This window comes from Ambystoma mexicanum, chromosome 5p (assembly GCF_040938575.1).
Source record: "Ambystoma mexicanum isolate Mex_15411 chromosome 5p, UKY_AmexF1_1, whole genome shotgun sequence".
In the NCBI taxonomy this organism is placed as follows: domain Eukaryota; kingdom Metazoa; phylum Chordata; class Amphibia; order Caudata; family Ambystomatidae; genus Ambystoma; species Ambystoma mexicanum.
Window position 1 is genome coordinate 33,961,056 of NC_090930.1, and position 27,328 is coordinate 33,988,383.

At 50.2% G+C, this 27,328-nt stretch overlaps 1 protein-coding gene across 5 annotated transcripts in view; it reads left to right on the forward strand.

The window, feature by feature from the left end:
- Positions 1 to 27,328, forward strand: part of MED12 (mediator complex subunit 12) — a 1,704,158-nt gene that overhangs the window by 674,697 nt on the left and 1,002,133 nt on the right. For all 5 annotated transcript variants that reach the window (XM_069612388.1, XM_069612385.1, XM_069612387.1 and 2 more), the window contains exon 20: positions 11,406 to 11,537. In XM_069612388.1, coding sequence (XP_069468489.1) covers positions 11,406 to 11,537 — 132 coding nt within the window. The remainder of the gene's footprint in view (positions 1 to 11,405; positions 11,538 to 27,328) is intronic.

The following is a 27,328-nucleotide window of genomic DNA, read 5'->3' on the forward strand; positions in this document are numbered from 1 at the left end:
GGTAAACCTTCAGGGGTCCACGCTGCCTCCTTAGCCTTCATCCCTGAGGATGAAGTTCATATGGCAAGTGGTAACTTTCAAGTATTGGCTGAAGACCCCATTGGAGTCTCCGCCAGTATTTCTTTAGTATCTCTAGGTCTGTGGGAACAGAAGAAAGTAGATGTGTATAACTCTATTCCAGATAATACCAAAGAATATTACAAGGTATCGGGTCCCAACGTCAAAATCATGCAGGAGCAGACGAATAGCCCACCAAATCCCACAAACCGGTACACCCAACAGTTAATTATAACAACTATTGAGTTGACCAGCCAGGGGGAAAGGAGAATGGAGAAAATAAGAAAAGACAGGATTCTTCTGGTTCGGTTTCCTTCAGCTTCCTGAAGACTCCAATTCTTACTGGAAACCCTGTAAATAACACATGGTTTATATGCTAATCTCAACTCTTGTTACAGGAAACTATTTAACTATGCACCTTGATTTACTCCCAAACCCTTAATTACCTGTCTGTCTCTGCTAATTGCCTTGCGACAATTTAAATAGCTGTAGGTGTTCTTGTTCTCAAAACTTGCTTGTCGGCTTGTGATCGAAAGTTCTTCAATGGTTACTGATGCTTCTGGCAAACTTAACTTCTGCAAACTAATTCACTGGTTCTGTACTTTGACTTTAGACTTGTATTTATAGTACACTCTGTTCAACTCTTCTTTCTCTACTTCCAAATGCCAAAACGATTTTCTCTGCAACTACTTCTTTAACATTTAATTAATTTTCACTCTCACTCTTGTTACTTGTTCGCTATGCCTCCTGTGTCTGAAAGTACTTTATTTGTGCTTGGAGCTGCTGCTATATAAAGCGTGCGTAGCCTACTGCATTTTTGCCTCACTTTTACTTTTGACTAGAACTGCTTTAAGAATGCTTTGCGTACATAGATCCCTGCCGCCTTGCCGCGCTTTCACCTTTTCCTCAGCTGCTTTATTCTTATGCACGCATCGTCCACTGCCTCACTGCTCCTCAGTTGAGATGAGGCCTGAACCAAAAACGCCCATGCACCTTATGCTCAATCAACCTCCACAGCTGATTTTAGCAACTGCGCAATCCAACGTAACGAACATACTTGTGAAATCCGGCTCACTTCCTGACTTCTGGGGCATGTTCGACTACACCGCTAGGTCCTTTCTTCTAATGCTGTCAGCACGACACGCGAAATGAGAATTGCAATGCTTTTGAGGTCACGTGCTTACGGTTTAAGAAAACAAATGTTATTACATGCTGTAATGTCCTCCAAAAAATATTTAACACTATTTACAAATCCATATAAAGTACTTGAAGTTTCAAACTGAACACATGCTTCTCATTTAAACTTTCTGAACAGCACATCTTAACAAATAGTGAAAGCAAGCAATTTTCACTTTGCTTAATGGTAGCTTAGGTTTTTCAACAGTCACTTATCTGAATTTAGTGTCGGGCTCTTTCTGGTGTCTTTTCTTCTAGGCGGTGTGGATCTCTACTTAGTTTCTTCTGTTTTCTCTTGTTTTCTATGAAGCACTTGAGCGCTGTGACCACTCACCAACAGATCTTGAATGAAAGGCAGTTTACAACCTCTCCTGAGGTTCCAAACTGCATCACTGTTAGATCACGGTGGTCTGTATCCAATAGCTGCTAAGCAGGAAGTAGACCATCTTGGACTGGGAGAACTGCAGCTGACAAAAAATGAAGGAAAACGTTATTAACTCAACCCAAAATCCTCCTAACCTAGCATTTTTAATGCCTCAAGATCCATGGACCTGACAGGGGTCCACACTGCCTCCTTAGCCTTCATCTCTGAGGATGAAGTTCATATGGAAGGTGCTTACTTTCAAGTATTGGCTGAAGACCCCATTGGATTCTCAGCCAGTGTTTTAGTATCCCAGGGTCTGTGTGAACAGCAGAATGTAGATGTGTATAACTCTATTCCAGATAATACCAAAGAATACTACAAGGACAGTGTACTTGTGAATGGACAGGAGACCCCTGCCATGGGAGACACTGGGGCCAGCATTACAGTAGTGGAAGAAGGTTTTTTTCAAGCCAGGCGATGTTGCTAAGGCTCCTAGGGCTACCACTAAACTTGCTGGAGGCCCTCGCCAGATTATTCCTAGACTGCCAGCTCTCATCCAGTGCAACCCTATGACTGAAAGAATACCTGTCAGTGTACAAAGTGAGGTGCCTGGGAGAGTCCTGTTCGGGAATGAATTAGACTCTTGGCGTAGTATCAAGCACCCCCAGGCCTCCCAGTAAAAGGAAGCAGGAGCAGACGAGATTGTCCAGAGAGGCAACTTTAGGTGACTCTCAAGAGGAAGTTACAGCGGATCCTATAACTTCCAGTTCACATGAAGGACACCCTTCTACTTCTAGGAAAAAGGAGACAAAGGGGTAACCCAAGGTCTCAGGAAAGAAGGAAGGTGTTGCACCTGTTCAAAGGACGAGGACATCCCAGAGAGGACAGTCCAAGGTCACACCTGTGACCCCTCCACCAGCTGAGGCTGAGTATGAGGAACAACCAGAGAATGGTGAATAAGCTACTGGTGAAACAGAGCTGGAAGAGGCCCTTCCCTATGTCGATGATCTGGATCCTAAAGACCATCCTGAGCTGCAGACTTTGCTTGCAGAAGGTGAACCCTATAGGGCAGTCTGTCATGATGCCTACCCCAGGGCATCAGGACCAAGCCCATCAGCTCTGGAAGCAGGCATCCAGATTCTGGGGGCTGTTTGGGTTCAGTCCTGGCGCCAGGCTCATCATAAAAATCAGTCCTGGCGCCATAGGTGCCAGGCTCATAGACTTTACTTACCTGATGCAGACCATGCTGCAAGTGAGTCCAAGCCAACGTGAGGCCTGGATGGGACTATTTTATTACAGGGACTATTTTTTACTCAGGTGTGGTTCTGGGGAACTTCTTACCTGGAACTACTTTGGAGGCTATTTAAACCACGCCCGAAAAGCAGCACACACTTCGCGTTATTCTGCATCCAGCAGCGTAACGCTCACTGTGCCTGCAGTCAGCATCCAGTCTTCTGCCACGCCCGCCTCGAATCTGGAGCTCCTAAAACAAAGAGGAAAGAAAAGGACAAGGTTAGAAAACTAACTATTTTCAAATTCCTCACCTGATTCTGGATCCATCTCACCTCCGGACCTGGAAAGAACATCATTTCTGTACACGTCGCATCTCCAGCTGCAGCGCCGCGCCATACTCACCAGTCCTCGCAGCATCTTTCTATTCGGCGCTGCCTCCATCATTTCTTCGCCGAACTCCGGCACCTGGGGGACAAATGAAAACAACAAGGTGAGCCGAGAAAACCAAAAAATATAACTCTTATCACCATAGACTTACCTGATTTACCACCGGAGGCATTATTCTATAACTCTCTACATCTTCATGTGCCGCACCTGCAAAGAGAGAAAAGAACACGTTAAACACGTGCAACATTTACCGGACAGCGTCGGGTAATACAGACTCTTAACTGAACGCCACCAGCTGCCACGAGAGCATCTTCTCACAATCACAGCTGCAAGACAAGGAAGGAAGGGGGGGACAAGAGAGAACATCGGACAATATGAACTCTATGAACTTGGTACTTACTGGTCCTCGCCAGGAACCTCCGAGTCAATACTCTCCGGAACTCTCCCACGCCTTCAAACCAGTGAAGTAACTGGCATCAACGCGCCCCTGCAATCCATGCAGGATGGAGAGCTCATCTTTCAAGAATATAAGGTGAGATTGCTAAGAGGGCACTTCGGAGGTGATTAGTGAGGAGGACTGTGGGGGGTGCCATCACTTGAATCCACGGGTGGCTAAATCCATCCCTCCACTTGCAGGAGAATACTTCTACGGGTCAAGCAGACAAGATTAGGAGGGCCAGTCCAGTCAGTCATCTCTGCACTACGCATCACGTTGGTGGAGACCACAGCCGTCCGGGTCCGACCGATGCCCCTGGGGGAGCCAGGTGAGCGTAACAGACTTCAGCAGAGGTCCTACTCTTGAAGGACTTTGCCAACAGGCGGCTTCCCAGCTGGAAGGGCAAGAGCCGGAGTGCTGGGAGGATGACCCCCCATTACAGTGAGCCTATTGAATCTACCACAGGGGACTACAGAAGTCTTGGAGTGCCTCAGGAGGTGAGACCCCAGTTTCTACAGTTAGCCCATGAGATTCCTTTAGCTGGTCACTTAAGTTTTAAGAAGTAAAGGATTTCTCTGTATTTCTACTGGCCCAAGATGGGGTCTGATGTAGATAAATTCTGTAGAAGCTGTCACACTTGTCAGACTTCTGGAAAGAGTGGATCCAAGAACTTGTCACCCTTGGTGCCTCTCCCAGTGGTGGGAGCTCCTTTTTAGAGGGTAGGGATTGATATTGTTGTACCTCTAGACCCTCCCACATCTTTAGGCAACCGATTTATATTGGTCGTGGTAGACCATGCTACCAGGTATCCTGAAGCCATACCTATGAGGACTGTTACTGCTCAGGCAGTGGCTAAGGCCCTCCTTGGTATTTTTACCAGGGTTGGTTTTCCTAAGGAGTTTATCTCAGACAGGGGGACCAATTTTATGTCCCACTACATGCAAGTCATGTGGAACAACTGTGGAGTGATCTACAAGTTCTCAACCGCCTACCATCCCCAAACCAATGGGTTGGTGGAGAGGTTAAATAGAACTATGAAGAGCATGATTGGTACCTTAGAGCAGTGGTATTCAAACTGTGGGTCGCGACCCCCTAGGGGTCCGCGGGTGCATCCATCCCAGGGGGGCCCTGAGAGCTCAGCATGAAAAAAGATTTTTTTTTTTTTTTTTTTAGATTGGAAGAAATGGGCAGGGGTGGCCCACATGGGCGGGCTGAAGCATGAAACTGTCTCAGGCAACAATGAAAAAGTGGCCCACAGTTGTAAATGGATATTCATTCCTTTAGTCACAGACTGGGCCTCATTACTACTATGGCGGACCAGTAACAACGGTGCTAGTAAGCTACCGGCACCGTTGCTACCGTTCCGCCATAGTAAGAGTTGTGCTCGTGGGTGCTTGACAACCCCCGCCAGGTCTGACCTCAGCTCGTCGGATATGCACCAGCACCGTTATTAACGGTGCCGGTGCATCCGAGCTCCCCCTTCCCATTTGAGCCATATGGGGCTCAAATGGGAATGGGGATCTACCGGCACCTTCGAAAGGGCAATTATCATGTCCGCCTAACTCGGCATGACCTAGTAATTGCCCATTCGCGGGTGCCAGACCCGGATGCAACTCCAGTGGCAGCCGTGCCGGTTTTACCGGCACAGCTACCGCCAGAGTAGTTATGAAGCCCATTGTTTCAATAGTACCCAAAGGGGTGCTTTGTGTTAAAATGTAAGTAAATTGTGATATATTCAGCAACAATGGTCAACATTACTAACTGCATAGTGGCCCCTCACCCATTATGGAGGAGCTAAGGAGCCAGCCCAGTGAAACAGTGAGCACTCCCTCAGCTGCTTTATCCAGCTAATGGAGTGCTCCTGGGCTGGCTGAACTGTCAAAGGGAAACACTGTTTCCCTTTGACAGTTCAGTTTAGTTCCCCAGCCGCACATGCTCACTGAGCCATGCAAGTGCTGGGGCGTTTTGCTTCGCCAGCATTGCATAGCTCATTGGAAATGCTGGCTGGGGCACTGCATGTCTGTATGTCCGAGGGGGAGCTCCTGCGCCTCCTCGCACATACGGACAGAGCAGCTGGAGCAGCACCCACACACAGGCCAATGCAGAAGGTACGTTTATGTTCATTGTTTTTATTTAAACATGTGTATGGATGCGTTATGAGTGAGTGTATGGTGATGGATGCTCATGTGAATGATAGTGATTGCTGTATGAATGTGCAGCGCCTTGCATATACACATAATCATGTTCATTGTGTTAGGACCAGTGGGGCCCAGGGGACAGGGATGGTATCTTTTTACCGGACATCTATCATTCAAAACCCTCTGCCTTGTCCACAAGGCTTTCTGGGGCCTCGGTCCAAAATACCTTCAGCTATTCCTCCGCAAATACCTCCCCTCTCGAGCTCTTCACTCCTCTACCTCCAACTCCCCCAGGGTCAGTCGTTTATCAAAGAAACGAGCTGGGGGTAGATCTTCGGCTGGGGCCTCCCTCTGGAACAGCGCCCTGCCACTCTAAAACTTGAGGAGAACCATCTTTCTTCCTGCACTTATCAGACCTACCCTGTCTGCTGCCTTAAACGTAGCACTTGCAAATTGCTGGCTGCACTACCACTGTTTGTTGCCTTTATTATTTATTTATTGTTATTTATCTGTTTCTCCTCTGCTTCGCACTTTCCACTTCTCCCCCCTTCCATGCACTTTTCCCCTCACACTTGCGCGTTCTCAATGTCACTGGGCCTAGTAAGATCGCTGTTTTATTCTCCTCTGTTCCCCTCCCTTGCCTTGTCACGCTCTGAAACACTTGTGTACGAGCGCGATAGAGGTGGTGGGAGCACAATGGGCGGGAACCATGGGATAGTGATGGGAGCAGAGTGGGGAGAGCCCTGGGTGTGTGATGGGGTGGGGAGAGACCAGCGACTGGGTAGGAGTGGGATGAGGGAGCCCAGCGACTTTGATGGGAGCAGGTGACGGCACGCAATATATACTGTCCATTTGGCATTTCTGGGGGGTCCCGACCTGCCCAAATTTTGCTCAGGGGGGCCCTGGCCAAAAAAGTTTGAAGACCACTGCCTTAGAGGAAGCCCTTAGAATAAAGTGGGACCTTCTACTGCCATGCCTTCTCTTTGCTTATAGAGAAATCCCTCAGGAAGGGGTTGGTTTCAGCCCCTTTTAGCTCCTCTATGGTCATCCGTTTAGAGGTCCATTGGCCCTAATCAAGGCAGGGTTGATGAGTGCTCCTTCCCTTAAACCAGTGAGAGTCACTGACTATGTGTTAGGACTCTGAAGGAGAATGACAGAAATGATTACAGAAGCTTCTGAGCGTCTGATGAAGAGGAGGAGAGTGAACCTCTACCTGACCTTCTCAGGGGACAGCCTGTAGATGGAAAAATAGGAGTTAATCTCTCTTCTGATCTGACTCTGCAACAACAGGAGGAGTGCAAAGTTCTGTTTGTTTGCTTATTTATTTCTATAGCGCTCCAAACCTGGAAGTATATCTGAGCTCATTATGCAGGCAATTTTCTTGTTACAGGTTACATATAGAGTCGGCAGTAGAAAAGATTACAGACAAATGTTACAAAAGATTTACATAAAGATATACATAGTAATCAATCTGCAATTAAGGAAAGGAAGCTTACATATATACAAGCGGTATATACAATAGACGGAACCTATAGTATTTGTCTAGCATATGTTCAATCAGTTTGCCTCCCTCTTTTCAGTAACACCATGCTTTGACCCCTTGGGGGCAGCATGATATACTCACTGGTGACTAAAGCAGGGGTTGCAGGATGTCCGACCATGTAAGAACCCACATAAAGGAGGAGGTCAAGAAGATGCTTGATCTCGGGGTAATAGAGCCATCTACCAGTCCGTGGGCTAGTCCAGTTGTACTAGTGCCAAAGGCAAAGGTGCCAAAGGCAGGGTCCAAGGAGTTGAGATTCTGTGTGGACTATAGAGCTCTTAATGCTGTCACCATGATTGATGCCCATCATTTACACAGGACAGATGAGCTGGTGGACAAACTTGGTTCAACCAAGTTCCTCAGTACATGTGACCTAACAGACTAGCTCTGACAGACCATGCCAAGGAGAAAACTGCATTTTCTACCCCAGGAGGCCTCTACTAGTTTAAGGTTATGCCTTTTGGACTTCAAAGTGGACCTGCTACATTCCAAAGGATGGTGACCCATGTTCTGAATGGGATAGAGGACTTATGCATGGCATACTTGGATGATGTTGCAGTGTTCAGCCCCACTTGGGAAGATCATCTTGATCACCTTGGATATGTTTTGTAGGCTCTTGAGTAGGCCCATCTCACCATAAAGGCAAGCAAATGTCAAATTGGTCAGATTATAGTGGTCTACCTTGGACATGAGCTAGGAGGAGGTGAAATGAGGCCATTGCTTAGCAAGGTACAAGCTGTACAAGACTGGGCCACCCCTGAAACTCAAACCCAAGTGAGAGCATTTCTCAGCCTCACTGGTTATGATAGGAACTTCATTGAGAACTATGGTACCATAGCTTCTCCCTTGAATGTGATTTCCTCGCCCAAATTCCCCAAGAAGGTCAGGTGGAATGAGGAGTGCCCTAAGGCATTTGAAGGACTTTGTCAGCCTCCAGTCTTGAGAGCTCCTGACTACACCCAATCCTTTATTGTACAAACTGATGCTTCCAATACAGGAATAGGTGCAGTTCTGAGTCTGCTGGATGAGAAAGGCAAGGAACACCCTATCTGCTTCATCAGTAGGAAACTGAAGGACCGTGAAACAAGGTGGGCAACAATTGAAAGAGAATGTTTTGCAATTGTGTGGTCTTTTGAAGAAGTTTAGACCATACATGTATGGATCTACTTTTGTAATTCAAACAGACCACTGACCCTTGAGATGTTTAATGCAGACGAAGGGGGAGAATGCTAAATTGTTAAGGTCAATCAGCCTACAGGGATTTGATTTCACCATAGAACACAGGTCAGGGTGTAATGACCAAAATGCTGATGGTCTCTCCAGAAACTATGACCGACAGGAGTAAGGAGATTCATTCAGGAGTGGATTAAATCCTCCTATCCCTTAGTCTGGGAGGGGGGCGGACGAGTGTTAGTGAGAATTCTCAGAAATGTACTAATTCCCTTCTACCTCCGGGACCCCCAGCTCTTCTTTCTGGACTTTAGGACTTTTAATTTCTAACCTGGATGGAGTGAGACTTTTTTCCCCACTCGTGTATTTGTCATTAATTTGAACACTGTTTCTTTTGGTTTTGGAGTCTGACAAACTCCACAGGCATCATCTTTTTACATTGTGTCACACAGCACCTTCAGTGCAGTGACACAGGGAAGTCTTCCAGATTTCCCCAATGTTTAAATACCTACTCTTGGTCAAACTACTGTTTCCAAGAGCAGTGAAGTTAAATTGACTTTACTTAAATTGTTTTAACTTTCTAGACCCATCACACACTATCTTCCCATAGGGTGCTAGAGGGTTTACTTAGTATCCCCTTTGTCTAGTTTCTCATGTAACATTTTTGTTACCCTTTCTACAATTAATGTCTGGTGGCAGTGGTTTACTTTTTTCTACCATTGTGTGTTTCTACCTCTGGCTGCAATTGCAGCTGCAGTATAGCACCCATGGGTGCCCATTTTGTCAAAATGGCCCGGTCTTCTTTATTTCGCAATTTCGTGTTGTAAAGGTCATTCTTGAGATTTACTCTGCATGTCAAACCCGGTTTGGTCCCTTTGTTCGCTTTGTCTTTGGCAGGGTGTTAACGGCTGAAGCCCGACCCTGACTCCAGCGTGTCTGGCAGGGCAGGAAGGGAAGGAGGTGCCCGAAACTCCCAGTGCTTAATCCCCTTCGTTACAGGAATGAAGCCAAAGGTGATTGACTGGCCTGCTGTGTGATTGACAGCTAGTCTGCGAAGGAATGGGAGAAACCTGCTTTAAAGGTGAGGGTTTTGGAACTACAGGCAGAGTTGACCACTGGCAGAAACACCTGACAAAGACTGTGAAAGAAGCTTGCTGCAACGTCCTGGACCTGTGAATTGCTTGTTGAAGCCCTGCTGCTTTTTCACCCTGATGAGAAGCTCCAAACAGAATGACTACTCCCCTTCGGTTAGAAGGACCAACTTACCCCAAGACCAACTCTGCTAGACCAGTTTCCCTTTTGCTTTGGAAGCCCAATGCTAGGGGTCGAGTGTCTGTTGTCGAGCGAAACGTCTGCAGCGGTAACAAATCCATCTAGAAGCTACAGGATCCTCTTAAGGGAACCTCCAGATGCAGGACCTCCAGATCCAGAGTCCCCTCACCAGAGTGAAAGACCAAAGGTGTGAAGGAAGTCTGTGACCCGCATCAGTGCTATTGGCTAAGCATTGAAATCGTGAAGTGCAGCCGAAAAGAGCCCATAGCTGCCGACGACCTCCCAAGTTCCGCCACAGGAGCCTTCCAGACATCCTCCCTCTTGTCTCCACGACTGAGGCTCAGGAACCAGGGTCTGCACCGCTGTAGCAAGACGGAATCCAACTGGACAACTCTTCTTCGAACCATAGGTACTGTTTAGGCTTGGGGTACTTAACTCACTGCCTGTAGCTGCGCTTTTCCCACTTGGGAACGGCAGCGGCTTATCTTCTTTTTTAGTTGATTCCAACTCTATCCTCACAAGTTTACAGCTTGTGACCCTACAGGGATTTTTATTGAACTTCTCTGAACATTGTGTAAGACTTTGATCAAAGAAGTGCATCAGATCCATAGACTGTGTCCCAAATGACTTTGGCTGTACTCGCTCCCTGAAGACTCTTCGAACTCCATTGACTTTGATATTGTTTGTCCCTCATAGGTGGTAGCCTGTTGTGTGCTGGTACTGCTGGGAAAGGCTTATCTAGACTTCATTGGAGGATTTAGTTGTCCTCACATTTACTCTAAACTGTTTACTATCCTAATCCCTTTCTTGCTACATCCCCAGAATCTGCAAAGTTAACTACTGATATATAAATGCCATTACCACCCTTGTGATTGAAGCCAACTCAGGGTGTAGGAATTGGGCAAGAAGCATATCCAAAGATTATCCACTAACTTGTTTTGGTTCTGAAAAGTAATTTTAAAGCCTAGTTACATTGTTAAAACAAATTGCATTTTTAAAGAATGCTTATTTAAAAATGTATATTAAATAAATAACTATTTATAACTGAAGCTTTGAGTGTAAGTGTTGCTTGCTTATCTGTATTTATGGATTTCATTTGTACAGCTCCACAGCTCACATTTACCCCTCTTCGGATTGGCCTGGCTGTTCAGTCATACTACCGACTTGAGTAGTACAGTCCTATAGCAAAGGGTGGGTTACCTAATACCAAGCAGATAAGTGTTGTGTAGTATCAGTGTGACTGCACCAATTCTTCCCCAACACATGTCCTTGCTCTTAAATGACGAGATGTGGTCAGATTGCACTGCTTATGAACCCCTTAAAGCCAAGTTCTTGAGTATGATTTTTTGTTGAGCACATTGTTTTATCTTGAACAAATCACTTTGTCTTCTGTGACTCAGCTATGGATTAATTTGGCTCATTGCTTGTATTAAGTCTAGCATTACAAAACGTAGACATGGACATTTGTTGTGTAATGTTGGGTCTAATTATTTCCAGATTTGCTAGTTACTTTTCATAGCTTGCCTTTTCCTCTCTCTGCTCTCAATTGTAGTAGACTTCTTGTATTGGGCTTTAGTTTGCAGTTTTCTTCTTACTGTCCAATGTTCTAATTATCGTCATATCCTGCAGGTTGTGTGGTGTTGTGAAAAACAGCATGAATCGTTCGGATGGCTCATCAGCAGAGCGTTGCATTCTTGCATACCTTTATGACCTCTACACCTCGTACACTCATCAGAAGAGTAAATTTGGAGAACTTTTTAGGTGAGTTTCCTCTTATGTCGGTAAGATTTCTGTAGGGGTGGAATGGGGTAAATAAGGTAGGGGACAGAAAATAACATTCCTTTTAAGCACATGTCCAAGATTAAATAAATCTGCAGGTTGAATTGTGCATTTCAGGTTGAGAGCCCTAAATTGGACCTCTGGTGAGTTGTTGGTTTCTCTTTTTTTTTCATCTTTGCACATGGGGACTGAGACCAACCCACAGCTAGCAACAGGGTTTCCCAGCAATCTTTCCATGGCTCACCCAGTGGTAGACATGGCTGATCAGTCAAGGGCAACTCTTAGAACGGCAAATAGGTGGATAATATATAGTACAACACAATACATCATTCAATAAGACATTGTTCACATGTACCTTGTTAAAAATTGACTTTCTCTTCTGTGAAAGTAAGGTTACAGATAAGTTCTATTTTTTTAGGGTTCTGAGGCCATGTCACACTAGTTAGTCACATAGTCTGGCAGTTCATTTGGTTTCTGATTTGGCTGTATGGGATATGGTCCTGCTGTTGCAGTAACCCTCAAAATTAAAGATCAGACCAGTTTTAAGTAAAGGGTTGGGTACAATATTTTTGAGCATACAAGTCCTCATGTCTTTGATAACAAGGGGCTTGTGGATAAGGACATGGAATTAGAGCGACAGGCAAGTTCCACAAGAAGCTACCCCACTTTTACACACCTTGTTCATGGGTGCTCAATGGTATAATTGTGAAGAACTGATTTGCATTTCTATAGCAGAATCACAAGGTCAATGCAGGTTATTAGCACATTTTATTCAGATACATCGTTAAAGCACTCATAACATAACAAACACACATTGAGTATCAAATCCAAGATATGCGTATGTCAACTGATTTCCAAACACAATCTGATGTCTGGAAAAGAGAGTGCAATTATATATGTATTATTGATAAAAGGCCTCTCATGTGTGCTTGGGAACAGACAGGAGGATTTAGTCCACTCCTGAATGAATCTCCTAATCCAGTCAGTCATACTTTCAATTGAGAGCATCAGCATTTTGGTGATTGTTGAGGGGGAATTCTCATTTCGAGGGGATTGTCCCCCCCCCCGACGTATTCCACATCTATGACAGTAAATCACCACAGCTGTGCTGCTTTGGCAAATTTTTCTGCATCCTGTGTCGATGACGTCGATACGCTGTCCCTCGAGGGCCTCAATTCCGTTTTTTCCACTAACGTGTTCACTTCGGAATCTCGGCGCGCCTCGGTTCTTCTACCTGTTGAATCGGTTCTTCGTTCTTGGTTTCTTGTGAGAATCATGTCTTCGTCTTCTTCTACCCCGAGGTCGAGCTTCAAGAAGTGCTGCGACTGCGATTCGAAGATGTCGCTTGCGGACCTGCACGACATCTGCCTGTGGTGTCTCGGCGAGGACCACGCCACAGATGACTGCGATGAATCCAGTCTTTGATGTCGAAGGCCTTGCGGGAGCGGAAGGAGCTATCTGTAGGTAGGGTTTCCAAACCATGTAAGTTGAAATCCGATGGGCTTTCGACCAACGGTTCGAGGGGCGACTCTCCGTGTCGGCGTAAGTCCAGGGAATCTTCGGTCCCGGAGTGGTTCCCACCATTCCTCTGCCTCTTCTAGCCACTCTCAGAAGCGCTGTCACCGGTCGTCTTCCTCGTCCGAGGACTCCGCCAGACGGTGGCTAGCTTGTCCCAACAAGCATTCAACTCTGGCGGAATGGGACGCATTTCGCAAGGAGATGATGGCGATTTTCGAATCGCAGGGCTCCGTTCCGTCCGCGCCTTCAAGAGAAGCCGGCAAGGAACGTGCTAGGGCCACCGCTTGCACGCCTTCGGTCTCGGGCGATCGGTGCATTCATCGGTATCCGTCGAGGTCCCGATCGGACAAGGTAGATCGCTCTAGCCATGCCCGCTCCAGGTCCAGGTCCTCGTCGCCCTCGAGACTGTTGGAGCCCGTGAGGCTTTCTAAGAAGGCATTGACGCCGTCGAAGGACACGCTCAGGGCTCCGGCCTCGAAGCCGTTGTCTAAGTCGTCGGCGCCTCGCTCGATGTCGATTCCGTCGACACCCTCAACGCCTTTTGAGGAGGCTTTATTGGAGGTGCCCCGGAGACTGGTGAAACCCCGAGGAAGGCCCCCGAGTAAATCAGTGAGGCCTGTGTTTGAGCCTTTTTCTGTACCCTCATCCAGGGATTTATTCCAGCCGTGGATTACATCTCAAAGGTGGATGAAGGGTCAGATGTGGAAGGGTTTGTTCCTCCTGAGGTTCCTGATGACCTGTTATCGGGTCATAGCCAGATGGAAGACCTGCTTCAATCCTTACATGACGCCAGTGGTCTGGACATCTCTCCGGAGGTTGAGTTTGGCAGGCCTGAGCCTGGTAAACACGCCGAGTCGTCATACAGGCATTTCATGTCGAGGGTGACGGAGTACTTGGGGTGGTCTGCTCCACCTGTGGATTTTCTGCAGGATGACCTGACAGATATTTTGGACCAAGGTCCACCCACTGACCCACCCATTTTGTATGGCCTTACAAAGAAGGGTGTTGGTGGCTTGGACTGCACCAGAGAGTCTCCAGGCAGTGAATAAGTCGCTACCGGAAAAATACTGTCCAGCCAGTGGCGACCCAGACTACTTGTCTTTGCACCCCACTCCGGAGAGTTTGGTGGTGCAGGTGGCTACGGCCCCGGCAAAGCAGGCTGCACACCCTACCATCCCTCCGGATAGGGACGACAAATGCTTTGACGGTTGGGCGAAGAAAGTGTTTTCATCTGGGGGTATGGCTTTAAAGGCAGCCAACTCCGTTTGTGCCTTGGCAAGATTCACTCACACTGTGGAATTGTGTTGCTTTGGCGGCTGAACATATTCCCGAAGGGGAGGAACGGGATGGTTTTCTTGCCATCGTTCAGAATGGCAAGGATGCCCTGTGTGAATCCGTTAAGTCAGGTCTGGACGTGGCAGACTGTGTCAGCCGGTCCATGGCGGCTGGCAGTTTTGATGCGCAGGTTTGCGTGGTTGCGGAAGCCGGGGTTTGCTCCTGATGTACAGTCCCGACTTCTCAACATGCCCTTTGATGGTGACGATCTTTTTGGCAGCAAGGCTGACGAGCGCCTTGAGAGGTTGCAGACCTCCAAAGCTGCAGCGAAGTCGTTGAGCGCTGCAGTACGTCAACCTACGCCTTTTCGTCCTAGGGGACAGCAATGGAGGGGGAGGTTCCTTTCGATACTACTCTTCCTTTGGTAGATCGAGGGGAGCTGCCAGTCAAAGGGGCCAACGTAGGAGTACCAGAGGTGGATAACAAGGTACTCGAGGTGCCAAAGCCACTCGGGCAGTTGCCTCTTTGCCCTCAAGCACAGCCACAGCCGCTTCAGATCAGTCATGAGACCAAGTCCCATGGTTCGCCGGTTGGGGGAAGGCTGGCGCAGCATCTTGTAGAATGGCGTGCCATTACTTCAGATGTGTGGGTTCTGGAGATCATAGCCCACAGCTACTGTCTTCCTTTCCGGCAGAGGCCTCGCAACAATCCACCAGGGAAGCTCTCTTTGAAGAGTCCGGATCCGCTCCTTGCGCAGGAAATCAAATCCCTGCTGGAGAAAGGCACCATAGAACTGGTGCCTGTAGCGGAGCGGAACAAGGGATGGTATTCCCAATATTTTTTTATCCCGAAAAAAGACTGGTATTTGAGACCCATCATGGACTTGCGTGGTTTGAACACGATCTTCAGGAAGGACAAGTTCAAGATGGTTACTCTCTCAAGTCCTCCAGGCCCCTCAAGGACTGGTTGGTGTCTCTCGACCTCAAGGATGCTTACTTTCATGTGCTGATTCATCCCAAGCACAAGAAGTACCTGAGGTTTGCGGTTGGTGACTCGCATTTTCAGTTTCGGGTCCTGCCATTCGGATTGAACGCGCCCCCCCCCTCCGAGGGTCTTCAAGCTCATGGTGGTGGTGTCAGTGTATCTCAGGAAAGGGGGGATTCACGTCTTCCCCTACCTGGACGATTGGTTGATCAGGGCACGCTCTCCCGAGCAAGTCGTGGATAATCTGTCAATCACCTGCTATTCCTTTCACAGGCTGGGCTTCTCCCTCAACTTAAAGAAGTGCCACTTGACACCTACCCAGCGGCTCCAGTACATCGGAGCAGTGTTCGACACATCACTGGGGCTGTGTTATCCCCCCCCAGGTGAGGGCTCATCACATTCTGCAGATGGTGCACAAGTTTCAACATGCCCAGAGTCTCCCGATGTTAGTTCTTGAGGTTGCTCAAGATTCTATCCTGCATTCTACTGGTGCCAGAGGCCAGGTTGCGGATGAGATCTCTGCAATGGGCTCTCAAAATGCTGTGGTCGCAGTCCTCCGGCAGGATGTCGGATCCCATTCAGGTCCTGTCTTCTGTCGCCCAGGATCTTCTGTGGTGGGCCATCGAAGATAACCTGATGAAGGGGGCTCCATTTTTGGCTACCCTGGCCGGAGGTAACGATCATGACGGACGCATCCCACACGGGATGGGGAGCTCATGCCAATGAGTTGATGGTCAGCGGTCGTTGGTCTCCGTCGGTTTCCAGACTCCATATCAATCTGTTGGAGCCGAGGACCATCAGGTTAGCCCTGAAGGCTTTTCTGCCGACTGTGCGAGGGAAGAATGTCCTAATCCTGACGGACAACACGGTGGCCATGCACTACCTCAACAAAAAGGGAGGGGGCAGGGTCTCTCCCACTGTGCAGAGGGGTGATGCAGCTCTGGTTCTGGGCCATCCAGCAGGACATTTCGATCTCGGCAGTTAATCTGGCCGTAGACGAAAACGAGGCGGTGGATAATCTGAGCAGGCAGAAGACAGTCTCTCACGAGTGGGAGCTGGCTCAGGAAATTCTTTTGGAGATTTTTGCCCTTTGGGCGACCGACAAGTGGATCTTTTCGCCACCAGTGTCAACCGGAGGTGTGAAAGATTCTGCTCGCGGGAATTTCCTGTAAGAGGAGCCTCAGGGGATGCGTTCGTAGTGGAGTGGTCCTTCCCACTGCTGTACGCGTTTCCTTCAGTCCCCGTCATTCCGCAAGTGCTGCGGAGGTTAAGGAGGTTTGGTTCCCGAATGATCCTCATTGCTCCGGCATGGGCCAGGAGAGCGTGGTACCCGGACCTTCTAGATATGTCCATCTGCCCTCCACACCGTCTTCCCTACCGAGACGATCTGTTGTCACGGGAGGGGGGTTGGGTTCTCCATCCAGAGGTCAAGTCTCGCAGCCTTCATGCTTGGTATCTGAAAGGTTGAGGTATAAGGATTGGAACCTCTTTAAGATGTGATGGCGGTGTTGCTTTCGGCCCGAAGGCCCGCAACAAAGTTCCTGTACCATTGGAGAAAGTTCTGCGACTGGTGCAGGGTACCGAATGTGGATCCTTTTTCATGTGCCATTCCGGTGGTTCTGTCTTTTTTGCTTTCGTTAGCCCACAAGCGCCTGCAAGTGGATACCATTAAGGGTTACCTGGTGGCGCTGTCCATATTTAAGCGCTCGTCTGAGGTGTGTTCTTATTTTAAGATTCCTTAGATTTCTTAGTTTCTGAAAGGGCTAACTAATTGTTTCCACCGTCACCTTCCCAGGTGCCCGATTGGGATTTGAACTTAGTTTTAAAGTTCCTGATAGGAGTTCTGTTTGAGCCCTTACATTCTTGTCCATTGAGACTGTTGTCTTTTTAAGACTGTATTTTTAGTTGCGGTTACTTCTGCTCGCAGAGTGAGTGAGTTGCAGGCACTATCCGCCAAGCCACCTTTCACGGTGTTCATGAGGACAGGGTTGTCCTTAGGGTTCATCCTTCTTTTCTTCCGAAGTTTGTGTCGGAATTTCATTTGAGCCAGAAGGTAATACTTCCGGTGTTCTATCCTCCTCCGCATCCTGGTAAGGAAGAGGAGAGGCTCTATAGGTTGGATGATGGGAGAGCTTTAAGTTTCTAAATCTCACGCATGTCCCGGTCAGAGTGGACGTTCAGCTATTTGTAGGATATGCTGCAAGGCGTTTAGGTCAAGCTGTTTCTAAGCAGACCTTGTTCCGTTGGATCATCTTGACAATCTCCGAATGCTACCGTCTGGCGGGTAGGCACCCTCCGGTAGGCTTACGGTCCCATTCTACTAGGGGTGTGGGTGCCTCTACTGGTCTGCAGAGGGGTGTTCCCATTTGTAATATCTGAAGCAGCCACATGGGCCTCTGTTCATACTTTTGTAAAACAGTACTCCCTGGATTCTATCCATGGGCAAGATTTAGCCTTTGGTAAGGCGGTCCTCTATTCTGCAATTTGATTGGGCATTCTAAAATTCCAAATTCTTTTCCCACCTCCATACGTTGGTACTGCTTTGGGAGTCTGTCATAGATGTGGAATATGTAGGAGGACACAATCCACTTGAAGAACAAGTTACTTTCTTACCTGGTAACGTTCTTTCGATGGGAAGTAAGTTATTCTTCTGTGCTAATTCCCTTCAACCGTAGAGACCCCTAGCTCTTTTGCTGGACTTCTAATTTTGATCCTGTAGTAGGTGAGACCTATATTTGATCTAATTTGGACTGTGTTTCTTTTGGGTTTGGAGTCTGACGAACTCCATAGGCATCTACCTTTTGTATTGTGACACATAGCACCCGCAGTGCAGTGTCACAGAGAAGTTCTTTGGATTTGTCGTAAGGTTTAAATAACTTCTCTTGGATAAACTTCTGTTCCCAAGAGTAGTAAAGTGAAATTGACTTTACTTACCTGTTTTTCCTATGTAGGTCCAGTATACCCCATCTTACATGGAAGTACTGGGGGGGGTTACTTAGTAGCCCCTTTTCCTACTGTTTGTTACCCTCACTACATTTAATGGCTGGTGGCAATGGTTTAATTTTCCTACCATTGTGCGTTTTTACCGCAGCCTGAATCCTCACCTGCAGTATTGCACCCATGGGTGCCCATTTTGTCAAAATACCCCCGGTCGTCTTTTTTCACAATTTCTTGCTTGTGAGGTCTTTCTTGGGTTTTACTTTGCACGCCAAACCAAGTTTAACCCTTTTGCTCGTTTTGCCTTTGCCGAGCTTCAGTGCTGAAACCCGCTCTCTGGCTCCAGTGTGTCTGCCTGGGCAGGAAGCGAGGGAGGTGCCTGAAACTCTCTGTCCTTGGTCTCTTTGGTTACCTGAATGCACCCAGTGCTGATTGGATGGCTGGCTGTCCTAGGAGGACAGCCACCCTGCTGTGTGATTGACAACTAGGCTGTGCATGAACAGGAGAAATCTGCATAAAAGGCGAGGTCTCTTGAACAGAAGGCAGAGTCTACCGCTGGAGGAATCTTCCGACAAAAGTATCTGGTAGAGAAGCTTGTTCTACTCTACTGGACCGTTGCACTGCCCGGTGAAGCCCTGCTGCAGTGCTGAAGCTCCAATTTTCATATCGACTAGAGAAGCCCGGAACGGATAACTTCTTCCCTGGGGTTGGTGGGACCAACTGATCCCAAGACGAACTTAACTAGAACCCCTCTCCCTGCTGGTTGTAGTTCTTTGCTGCTGCTGGGACCGAGTGCCAGGGACAAGGACACCAGGAATGAGTGTATCGTCTTTAAGCCAGTCCTGAGCTCCAGGGAGATCCTGAGGACCCTCCCGAAGCAGGACAATCCAAGCCTGAGCAACCTCAACAGAGTACTGGACACCAGAAGCAAGGGAATCCCATCAAGTGTCCAAGAACCGCAGTGGTGCTATTGACCGGTAGCTGAAACCGCAAAGTGTCCGCTGATCTGGAGTGTGCCCATTGCCAGTGCTGACCTTCGAACTGCAGTGCAGGAGTCCTACAGACGTCGTCCCTCTTGTCCCCACGACTGAGGCCCAGGAACACAGGAACTGTAGGACTGCAACCAGAACAGAAGCCAGCTGGATCCTTTTCTTCAGACATAAGATACTGTTTAACTATGGGTTCTCCAGCATGGGGTCTGGCATGGATTCACATGCTCATGAATATTCCCCGTCGTCAGGCTGGGAATCCTTGGTAAAGAAAAAAACAGTATCAGTTTCGTTTCTGATCTGTCTTTCGTAGTAGTAACCAATCACTGACCACAGCCAAGGACTGCCCTCTACCTAAGCCCCGCCTCTGGCAGCCATCTTCAGATTTTTACCGCACATTCAAGTGTTGGGATCCTCGTGCTATTGCTCTCGAGCGTTAGTGCTATTTTTTCACGTTTTTTCTCAAAAACTTTGTTTTTTAGGTCAAAAAGAGCCTCAATCTCCACCGACTCTTCATCCGATCAACGGGGACCCGTGTCGGTTTCGTCTACGCCCCTCAAGGGTGAGGATTTCGTCGAGCTACGCTTTTGGAGGACTCCAGAAGTTTCTCAGGCCCATCTCGGACATGGCCCAGGAGAAGGGAAGCTCGACGCCCGGAAAGCTGTTCAGGGTCTGCCCTGGATGCCAGCTGCAGAATGTCTTTAAGGAGGACGAACACTCCTTTTGTCTTTACTGCCTACATGAGGACAAGACGCACGTGGAGAAGGACTGTGCGTTTTGCGGCAACATGTCGGAGCGGACCATGAAGGACCGCCATCAATGTCTCGCCAACTGGCTGGAAGGGAAGAGCCCGTCAGGCGAGAAGAAAAGGAAGAAATCCGAGCGGTCTTCTAAGACCTTTGAGGACGCTCCGGCGACGGGGGTCCAACACAAGGCCAAGCACCGCGAGTCCGCTGGCACCGGGAGCGCCGAACGGTCGGGCTCTACGGGCGCCAGGCAGGGCGCATCCTCCCCGGCACCATCAACCACGAGCCAACGCTCTGGTTCGGGTAAGAGGAAGGCCGAGCACCCGGCGAAGCTCCTGGGGAGGCCCCGGTCGAGCTCGAAGGCCCCATCGGAGGGAGAGCGAGGCAGTGTCCCCCCCCCCCCCCCCAGGAGAAGGCGGTGAGCGCACCTAAGGTGGTGAAAGCCTTACTCCATCTGGCCAAGGCCTCTATCGAGACAGTCGCGGCCGCCCTGGCTCAGCCTGTGGAGGCTACACCAGTGGTGGCGACCTCGGGGCTCAGAGTCTCCCTGCCACCGCGGAGGGAGTCCTCTTTTATGCCCATCGACAGGACCCCTGTAAAACCTCCGACGGAGAAGAAAAAGGGGGGGGCAGGAGGTCGTCGTGGATTCGGCCTCAACCTCTGAGGAAGAGCTGATCGAGGTCTTAAGCCACGGCGTTGGCGTGGAAGAAGACCAGCCCGTCGGGAGGGATCCCGACGTAGGAGACGATCTCGTCGAGGGTGCCGAGGGGGCCCCTGACCGCCCGTCGGACTCCCCTCAACCAGCGCTGCAAGACAACTCGGCGGCCATTTTGTTGGCTATATAGTCCCTGTGCTCGGAGATAAGGACAAGACTGCCGTTACCACCAGCGGAGGAACCGCTCCCGACGGGGGACCCGGAGCCAGGCCCTTCTGGGAGCCCTCCCCCTAAGAGAAGAAGGATTCACCCTCCACCTCCTTTTCAGCCATCGCACCCTGTTCAGCCCTCCTCTCCGTCCACGACTCGTGGGGATGATACGGGGACTGACATGGCCGCAACGGGTACGGACGACAAGGTTTACGACGAGGATCTGCCGTCGTCACCTCCCACCCGGGCTTCCCCGCCCGACGAGATTGGATCCTTTCACTCCATGATCGCCAGGGCATCCGAGCTCTTCCAGCTCTGCCCGGATGAGAAGAAGGAAGGTTTCCTTTATCAATGGCGCGAGGCCAAGAGGAAGACGGTCCTCTCCGTGCCTCTACTGGACGATATTTGGGATGAGGGCCTCGCCCTCCTCAAGAACCCATCCACGACGCCGGCTAGGAGGGATCGGTACGAGAAGAAGTACCGGGTCCCGGACGCGGCCCCCTTGTGCCTCCGGGCACAGCCGACCCCGGACTCCGTCGTCTCCGCGGCGGCCAGGAAGAAAGCGGGGGGGGGGTGCGGCCTCCACGTCGACTTCCCCACTGGACGGCGAGGGAAAGAAATTGGATACGATGGGGCGCAGGGTCATCTAGTCTGCAGCGACGACGATTAAGGCGGCCAACGCCTTGGCTATCGTAGCCCGCTACGACAGGGAGCTGTGGTACAAACTGGCCCCCATGCTGGACTTCCTAACGGACGACAAGAGGGCGGATGTCCTAGAGATCTTGCAGGAAGGTGAGGTGGCGTCGGACCACGCCATTACAATTGCGACGGACATCGCCGACACTGGATTTCGCCAGTTGGGCAACGGCGTGTGCCTTAGGTGGCGTGGATGGCTCAAGGCTACTGACTTCCGTCAAGACGTGCAGACCAGAGTCTTGGACATGCCCTTCGATGGAAACAACCTGTTTGGGAAAACAGTGGACGATTCCCTTCAAGCCATCAAAGCTGACACGGAGACGGCCCAAGCTCTCGGGGTTCTCCAGCAACGGCGGCCGCCCTTTCGGAGCGGCGGAGGCAAGGGCGCCTCCAAAGGTTCCGGCGGCGGATTTTCCACCTACCGTCAAGCGGCCCGTTCGTCGTCGCAGGAAGCTTACAGGGGACGAGGCAAGACAGGCGGAACCCGCCGTCGTCGCCAAGGAGGTCAAGGCGGCAAAGCCTCGCCGAAGCAGGACTGAACCGGCCGTGGGGTCGGGCCCCCACCGAAGCACCCCAGTGGGAGGCCGGCTGGCGAGCTTCATCAGCGTGTGGGAGTCCATCTCCACCGACCGTTGGGTGCTGGACGCCCTAGCCCAGGGCCACGCGCTTGAGTTTCAAAGAAGGTGCCCGCACGTTCCCCCTGTGGCCAGGAAAGAACTTCACGTCCCTCAACTTCTCTTAGAGGTAAAGGCGATGCTCAGGAAGGGCGCCATCGAACTCGTTCCAAAGAGGCTTCGGGGCTCCGGAGTTTACTCAAGATGCTTCCTCGTGAAGAAGAAGACGGGAGGATGGCGTCCCATCCTGGACCTACGACGACTGAACAAATTCATCAAGGCACAGAAGTTCCGGATGGTCACCCTCCAACACGTCCTGGGTCAGCTGGAGGAGGGCGATTTCCTGTCGTCGTTGGATTTGGAGGATGCCTACTTCCATATTCCCATCCTAAAGGGACACCGAAAGTTTCTCAGGTTCGTGGTCCAAGGGCGTCACTATCAGTTCAGAGCCCTTCCCTTCGGACTAAGGTCGGCACCCAGGGTGTTCACCAAGTGCCTCGTACCGGTGGCGGCGCAGCTGCGCCGAGAGGGGATCCACGTCTACCCCTACCTGGACGACTGGCTCATCCGAGCCAAGACGAGGGAGCTCGCCGTGGAGCACACGGCAAGGACCGTCCAACTTCTCACGGACCTGGGATTCTCCGTAAACTACGCCAAGTCCCACCTGGTGCCCGCACAAGACGCACTGTTTCTGGGAGCAAAGCTCAACACAGTGTCGCTTCTGGCCTCACCGTCGGAGGAAAGGACGAGGGCCATTCTGGGCAAGGTGCAGCGGATGCTGGTTGCGGACGCGGCCAAAGTGAGGTCCATCAAGTCCCTCCTCGGAATGATGTCTTCTTGCATTTACCTCATCCCCCTGTGCAGGCTCCGGATGCACCCGTTGCAGGAGTTCCTGGATGCGCGCTGGATCCAGACGACGGGCAGCTTCGAGGAGAGGATCACACTCCACGAGAGTTTCCGACGAGCGATCCGGTGGTGGGGCGCCCGCGCGCATCTGACGGCGGGCATGGACTTCCAGACCCCCGGCCACTAGGAGACCGTGACCACGGATGCCTCCCTGGAAGGGGGGGGCGCACACCGAAAATCTGCACGCGAGAGGCCTTTGGCTCCCGACGGAGAACTCCCTCCATATCAACGTCCTGGAGCTCCGTGCTGTGTTTTGGGCCCTCAGGTCCTTCCTTCCGTCCCTCAAGGGCAAGGTGGTGAGTATCTTCACCGACAACACCACCACCATGTTCTACATCAGGAAACAGGGCGGAACCAGGTCCCCAGCCCTGTCCAGGGAGTCCCAGGATCTGTGGCATTGGGCCGTCGCCCAAGGGATGTTTCTGGTGCCGTTTCATCTGGCAGGGATAAAAAACACCATCGCCGACTCACTCAGCAGGGAGCTGCGTTCGTGCCACGAGTGGGAACTACGACAGGATCTAGTGGACCGCCGCTTCCGATGGTGGGGCACACCCCAGATCGATCTGTTCGCGACGGCGACGAACTCCAAGTGCCGGAGGTTCGCCAGCAGGTTTCCCCAGCCGAGGAGCATGGGCGATGCTTTCTCGTTCCCCTGGGAGGGCCTGTTACTATACGCGTTCCCTCCATTGCCATTGCTGATCCGGCTTATCAACCAGCTCAAGAGGTCCCGGGGCAGGATGATCCTCGTCGCACCTGCGTGGCTAATGCAGATATGGTTCCCGGACCTTCTGGACTTGTCAGCGTCCCCGTCAATCAAGCTGCCAGTGGACGCGGATCTTCTCTCCAGGGAAGGAGGCGCCATCCTCATCACGACCCAGAGTCGCTGAACTTGCAGGCCTGGCTCCTGCAGCGTTTAGAGTTTGGAGGATACGACATACCGGCCGACTGCAGAGAGGTTCTTGCAAAGGCCAGGGCGTCCTCAACTCTTAAATGCTACGGACACAAATGGAAGAGGTTCTCTGTCTGGTGCCACGCACAGAAGATTAACCCTCTGCGGATTACGGCTCCCCAAGTACTGCCGTACCTACTGACGCTGGCCAAAGCTGGACTGGCGCACGCGTCCATCAAGATTCATCTTGCTGCGATCTCCCGATACACCAGAACCACGGGGCGGTCGTCTTTGTGGTCTCATCGTCTGGTGAAAGAGTTCATGAAGGGACTGTTCAGATCGTTCCTGCCGGTGAAGGCTCCGGCCCCGGCGTGGGAGCTCAACGTGGTGCTGACCAAGCTCATGGGACCTCCGTTCGAGCCTCTGCACTCGGCTCCATTGAGGTTCTTGTGGAAAACAGCGTTTCTTGTGGCCATCACCTCCGCACGACGGGTGGGAGAGATCCAGGCCCTTTCCTGCAAGGCCCCGTACTTGAATTTTCACGACACAAGGGTAGTGCTCAGGACGCACCCCTCCTTCATGCCCAAGGTGCCGTTGGACTTCCATCTCAACGAACCCTTGGTGTTGCCTGTTTTCTTCCCGTCGCGTTTGTCGCCGGCTGAAAGGACTTTGCACTCGCTGGATGTGGCTAGAGCGCTGAAGTTCTACGTGGACCGCATGAAGGGTTTTTGGAAGACGTCACAACTCTTTGTGAACTTTGGACCTGTCAATCAGGGGAAGGCTCTCTCGAAGGCTTCCATTTCCAGATGGCTCTCCGGCTGTATCATGTACTGTCATCGGTTGGCAAACCGACCGCTGCCTGGCCGTCCGAGAGCCCATTCCACCAGAGCGATCGCAGCTACCACGGCGTTCCTATCTGGTGTGCCCTTGCTGGACATCTGCAGGGCTGCTACGTGGAGGTCGACACACACCTTCACGAAATTCTACTGCGTCGACCGGGATTCCAGGGAGGAGTCCAGGGTCGTCCAAGCAGTGCTGCGCAACCTGTTCGCCTAAGGTGAGCCTGGTGAGGAGGTAAGAATTGCTTAATGTTGAGTTTTGATGTGATGCTTAATGTTGTGTTGTGCTTGTGCATGTGTGTACTGCTATGTATTCTTTATTCATGAGCATGTGAATCCATGCCAGACCCCATGCTGGAGAAGGAACAAGTTATTTACCTGTAACTGTTGTTCTCCAGCATGGGTCTGTGGTCAGTATGACGCAGAGACCAGTGATTGGTTACTACTACGAAAGACGATCAGAAACAAAACTGTTCCTATTTTTTTCTTTACCGAGGATTCTCAGCCTGACGACGGGGAATATTCATGAGCATGTGAATCCATGCCAGACCCATGCTGGAGAACAACAGTTACAGGTAAGTAACTTGTTCCTACTCACCTCTTGTTGCTTGTAGCTTGCTTGCTCTCACTGGAGACTTGCAGTAGCTGCATTTTGCAGAGTTGCTTGCATCTTTGCTTTTCACAAACCTCCCAGCTTGTGGCCCAACCGTGATTCTTTTGTACAAAATTTCTATATAACATTGTGCAAGACTTTTGTGTAATCTATAAAAGGTGCCTCGGCTCCACTAGACTACAATTGACATTGGCTGTCCTGGCTCCCTGCAGACTCTTCTGACCCTTTGACTTTGTGTTCATCTGTCCCTCATAGGTCATACATATGTTACTTGAATTGGAGGGAAGGGTTAACCTATACTTCATTGGGGGATTGTAAAGTACTCACCTGCTCAGAGAACTTGTTAACCTTTGTTTCCTTCCCTAACCTATTCCTTTTTCCACAACCTGAGTAGTACATTGTGTTAAAGTGATATATTAATGTCCCAGCTATTGAAATCGCCTCAGGGTGTAGGAAGTGTGTGTGTGTGTGTGTGTGCGTGTGACACTTAGAGCGACGCAGATTTGATTTCCATTTTTTAAAATTTGATTAGCCCTTTGAGCGCGGCCTGCGCCGTTGTCCCCAGCACCCTTCCTGCTTCCTCCTCCGTCTGCATCCCAGCTTGCCCCTGCCTCGTGATTGGTTCTTTTCCCTACCCACTTCCCAGAGCCATTAACCCAGTATTCTGCACAGGTGAATCACAATTGCGTTTTCACAGCAGCCCGAGGGAAGTCCTGCAGTAGCTCCCATGTGATAGAACGACACAGATTTGATTTCCATTTTTTAAATTTGATTAGCCCTTAGAGCGCAGCCTGTGCCGTTGTCCCCAGCCCCCTGCCCACTTCCTCCTCCGTCTGCATCCTCGCTTCCCAGCCCACCCCTGCCTCCTGATTTGGTCCTCTCCCCCTTAATAGGCAGCACTCTGGTCAGCCCCCTGCCCGGCAGCCCCTGTGGCTAAGGGCCCTAGGCAAAGGGCTGCTCCATACCTTGTCTGCAGGTGTCAGCAGGGGAAGCCAGTGGCCAGCCATCAACCAGCAGTGACTAGTAAGGTAGGATTGGCCCGGTTTCGGAATAGAGCCATTACTCTCCCTTGAATACCATGCTACTTAGCAACCTTACCTACACTGGAATAATATTGTGATTATTAGCCTGTGCCAATCTGGATAACACGACGGTTATTAGCCGTACTTGAACTGCATTGTGAAACCTAGGCCTTTCTCCCACTATACAGGACTCTCAGACCTAGGTGTGTTTTCTCAGGTCTTTAAATTGCGTTGTGAAAATCTTTAAATTGCGTTGTCAAACTTAGGACTTTCTCCCGCTATACATGATTCCCAGAACCAAGGTGTGCTCTCTCTGGTGTTGTAAAGGTAGTGCTGTCCTTGGTTTTGCCTTCTTAGCAAAGTGTTCACCTAGCAAACTGTTCTACTATTGTCTGAGCTCTTGTTGTTTTGTTCAATTGTCCACTATTGTCTCCTTTCTCCTTGTCTCATCTGCTTGCGCCCCTCCCCGTGTCCTTCCCTAGTGTTCGCCCCGCCCCAAATCCCCCCTTCCTCTTCTCTCCTCTCCCTACCTATTCTATGATGCTCTCTGTCTCCCCTCTCTTTTCTAACCGTCTCTCTATCGACTATCCTGCTCTCCTCACTAAATCTGGTAGGAAGAAGTTTAAAAAGGATATCCTCCCTATCACTGACATCCTCTTTGTCGTTCCCTCGCCAGATCTATGGACACTTCATATGGTCTCTGTGCTTTCTCCTTTCTCTTCTTCACCCAATAATGCTGGCACCCTGTGGGTGGCCATCCTGCCCTCCTTCCACTCCTCTAAGGTCATCATTAATGTTTACCTGATTGGTACCAGCTTTGTCCAAGGCCCTCAGGCCAACCATCTCCTCTTTAATGGATGCTTTACGTGCCTCCTCAATT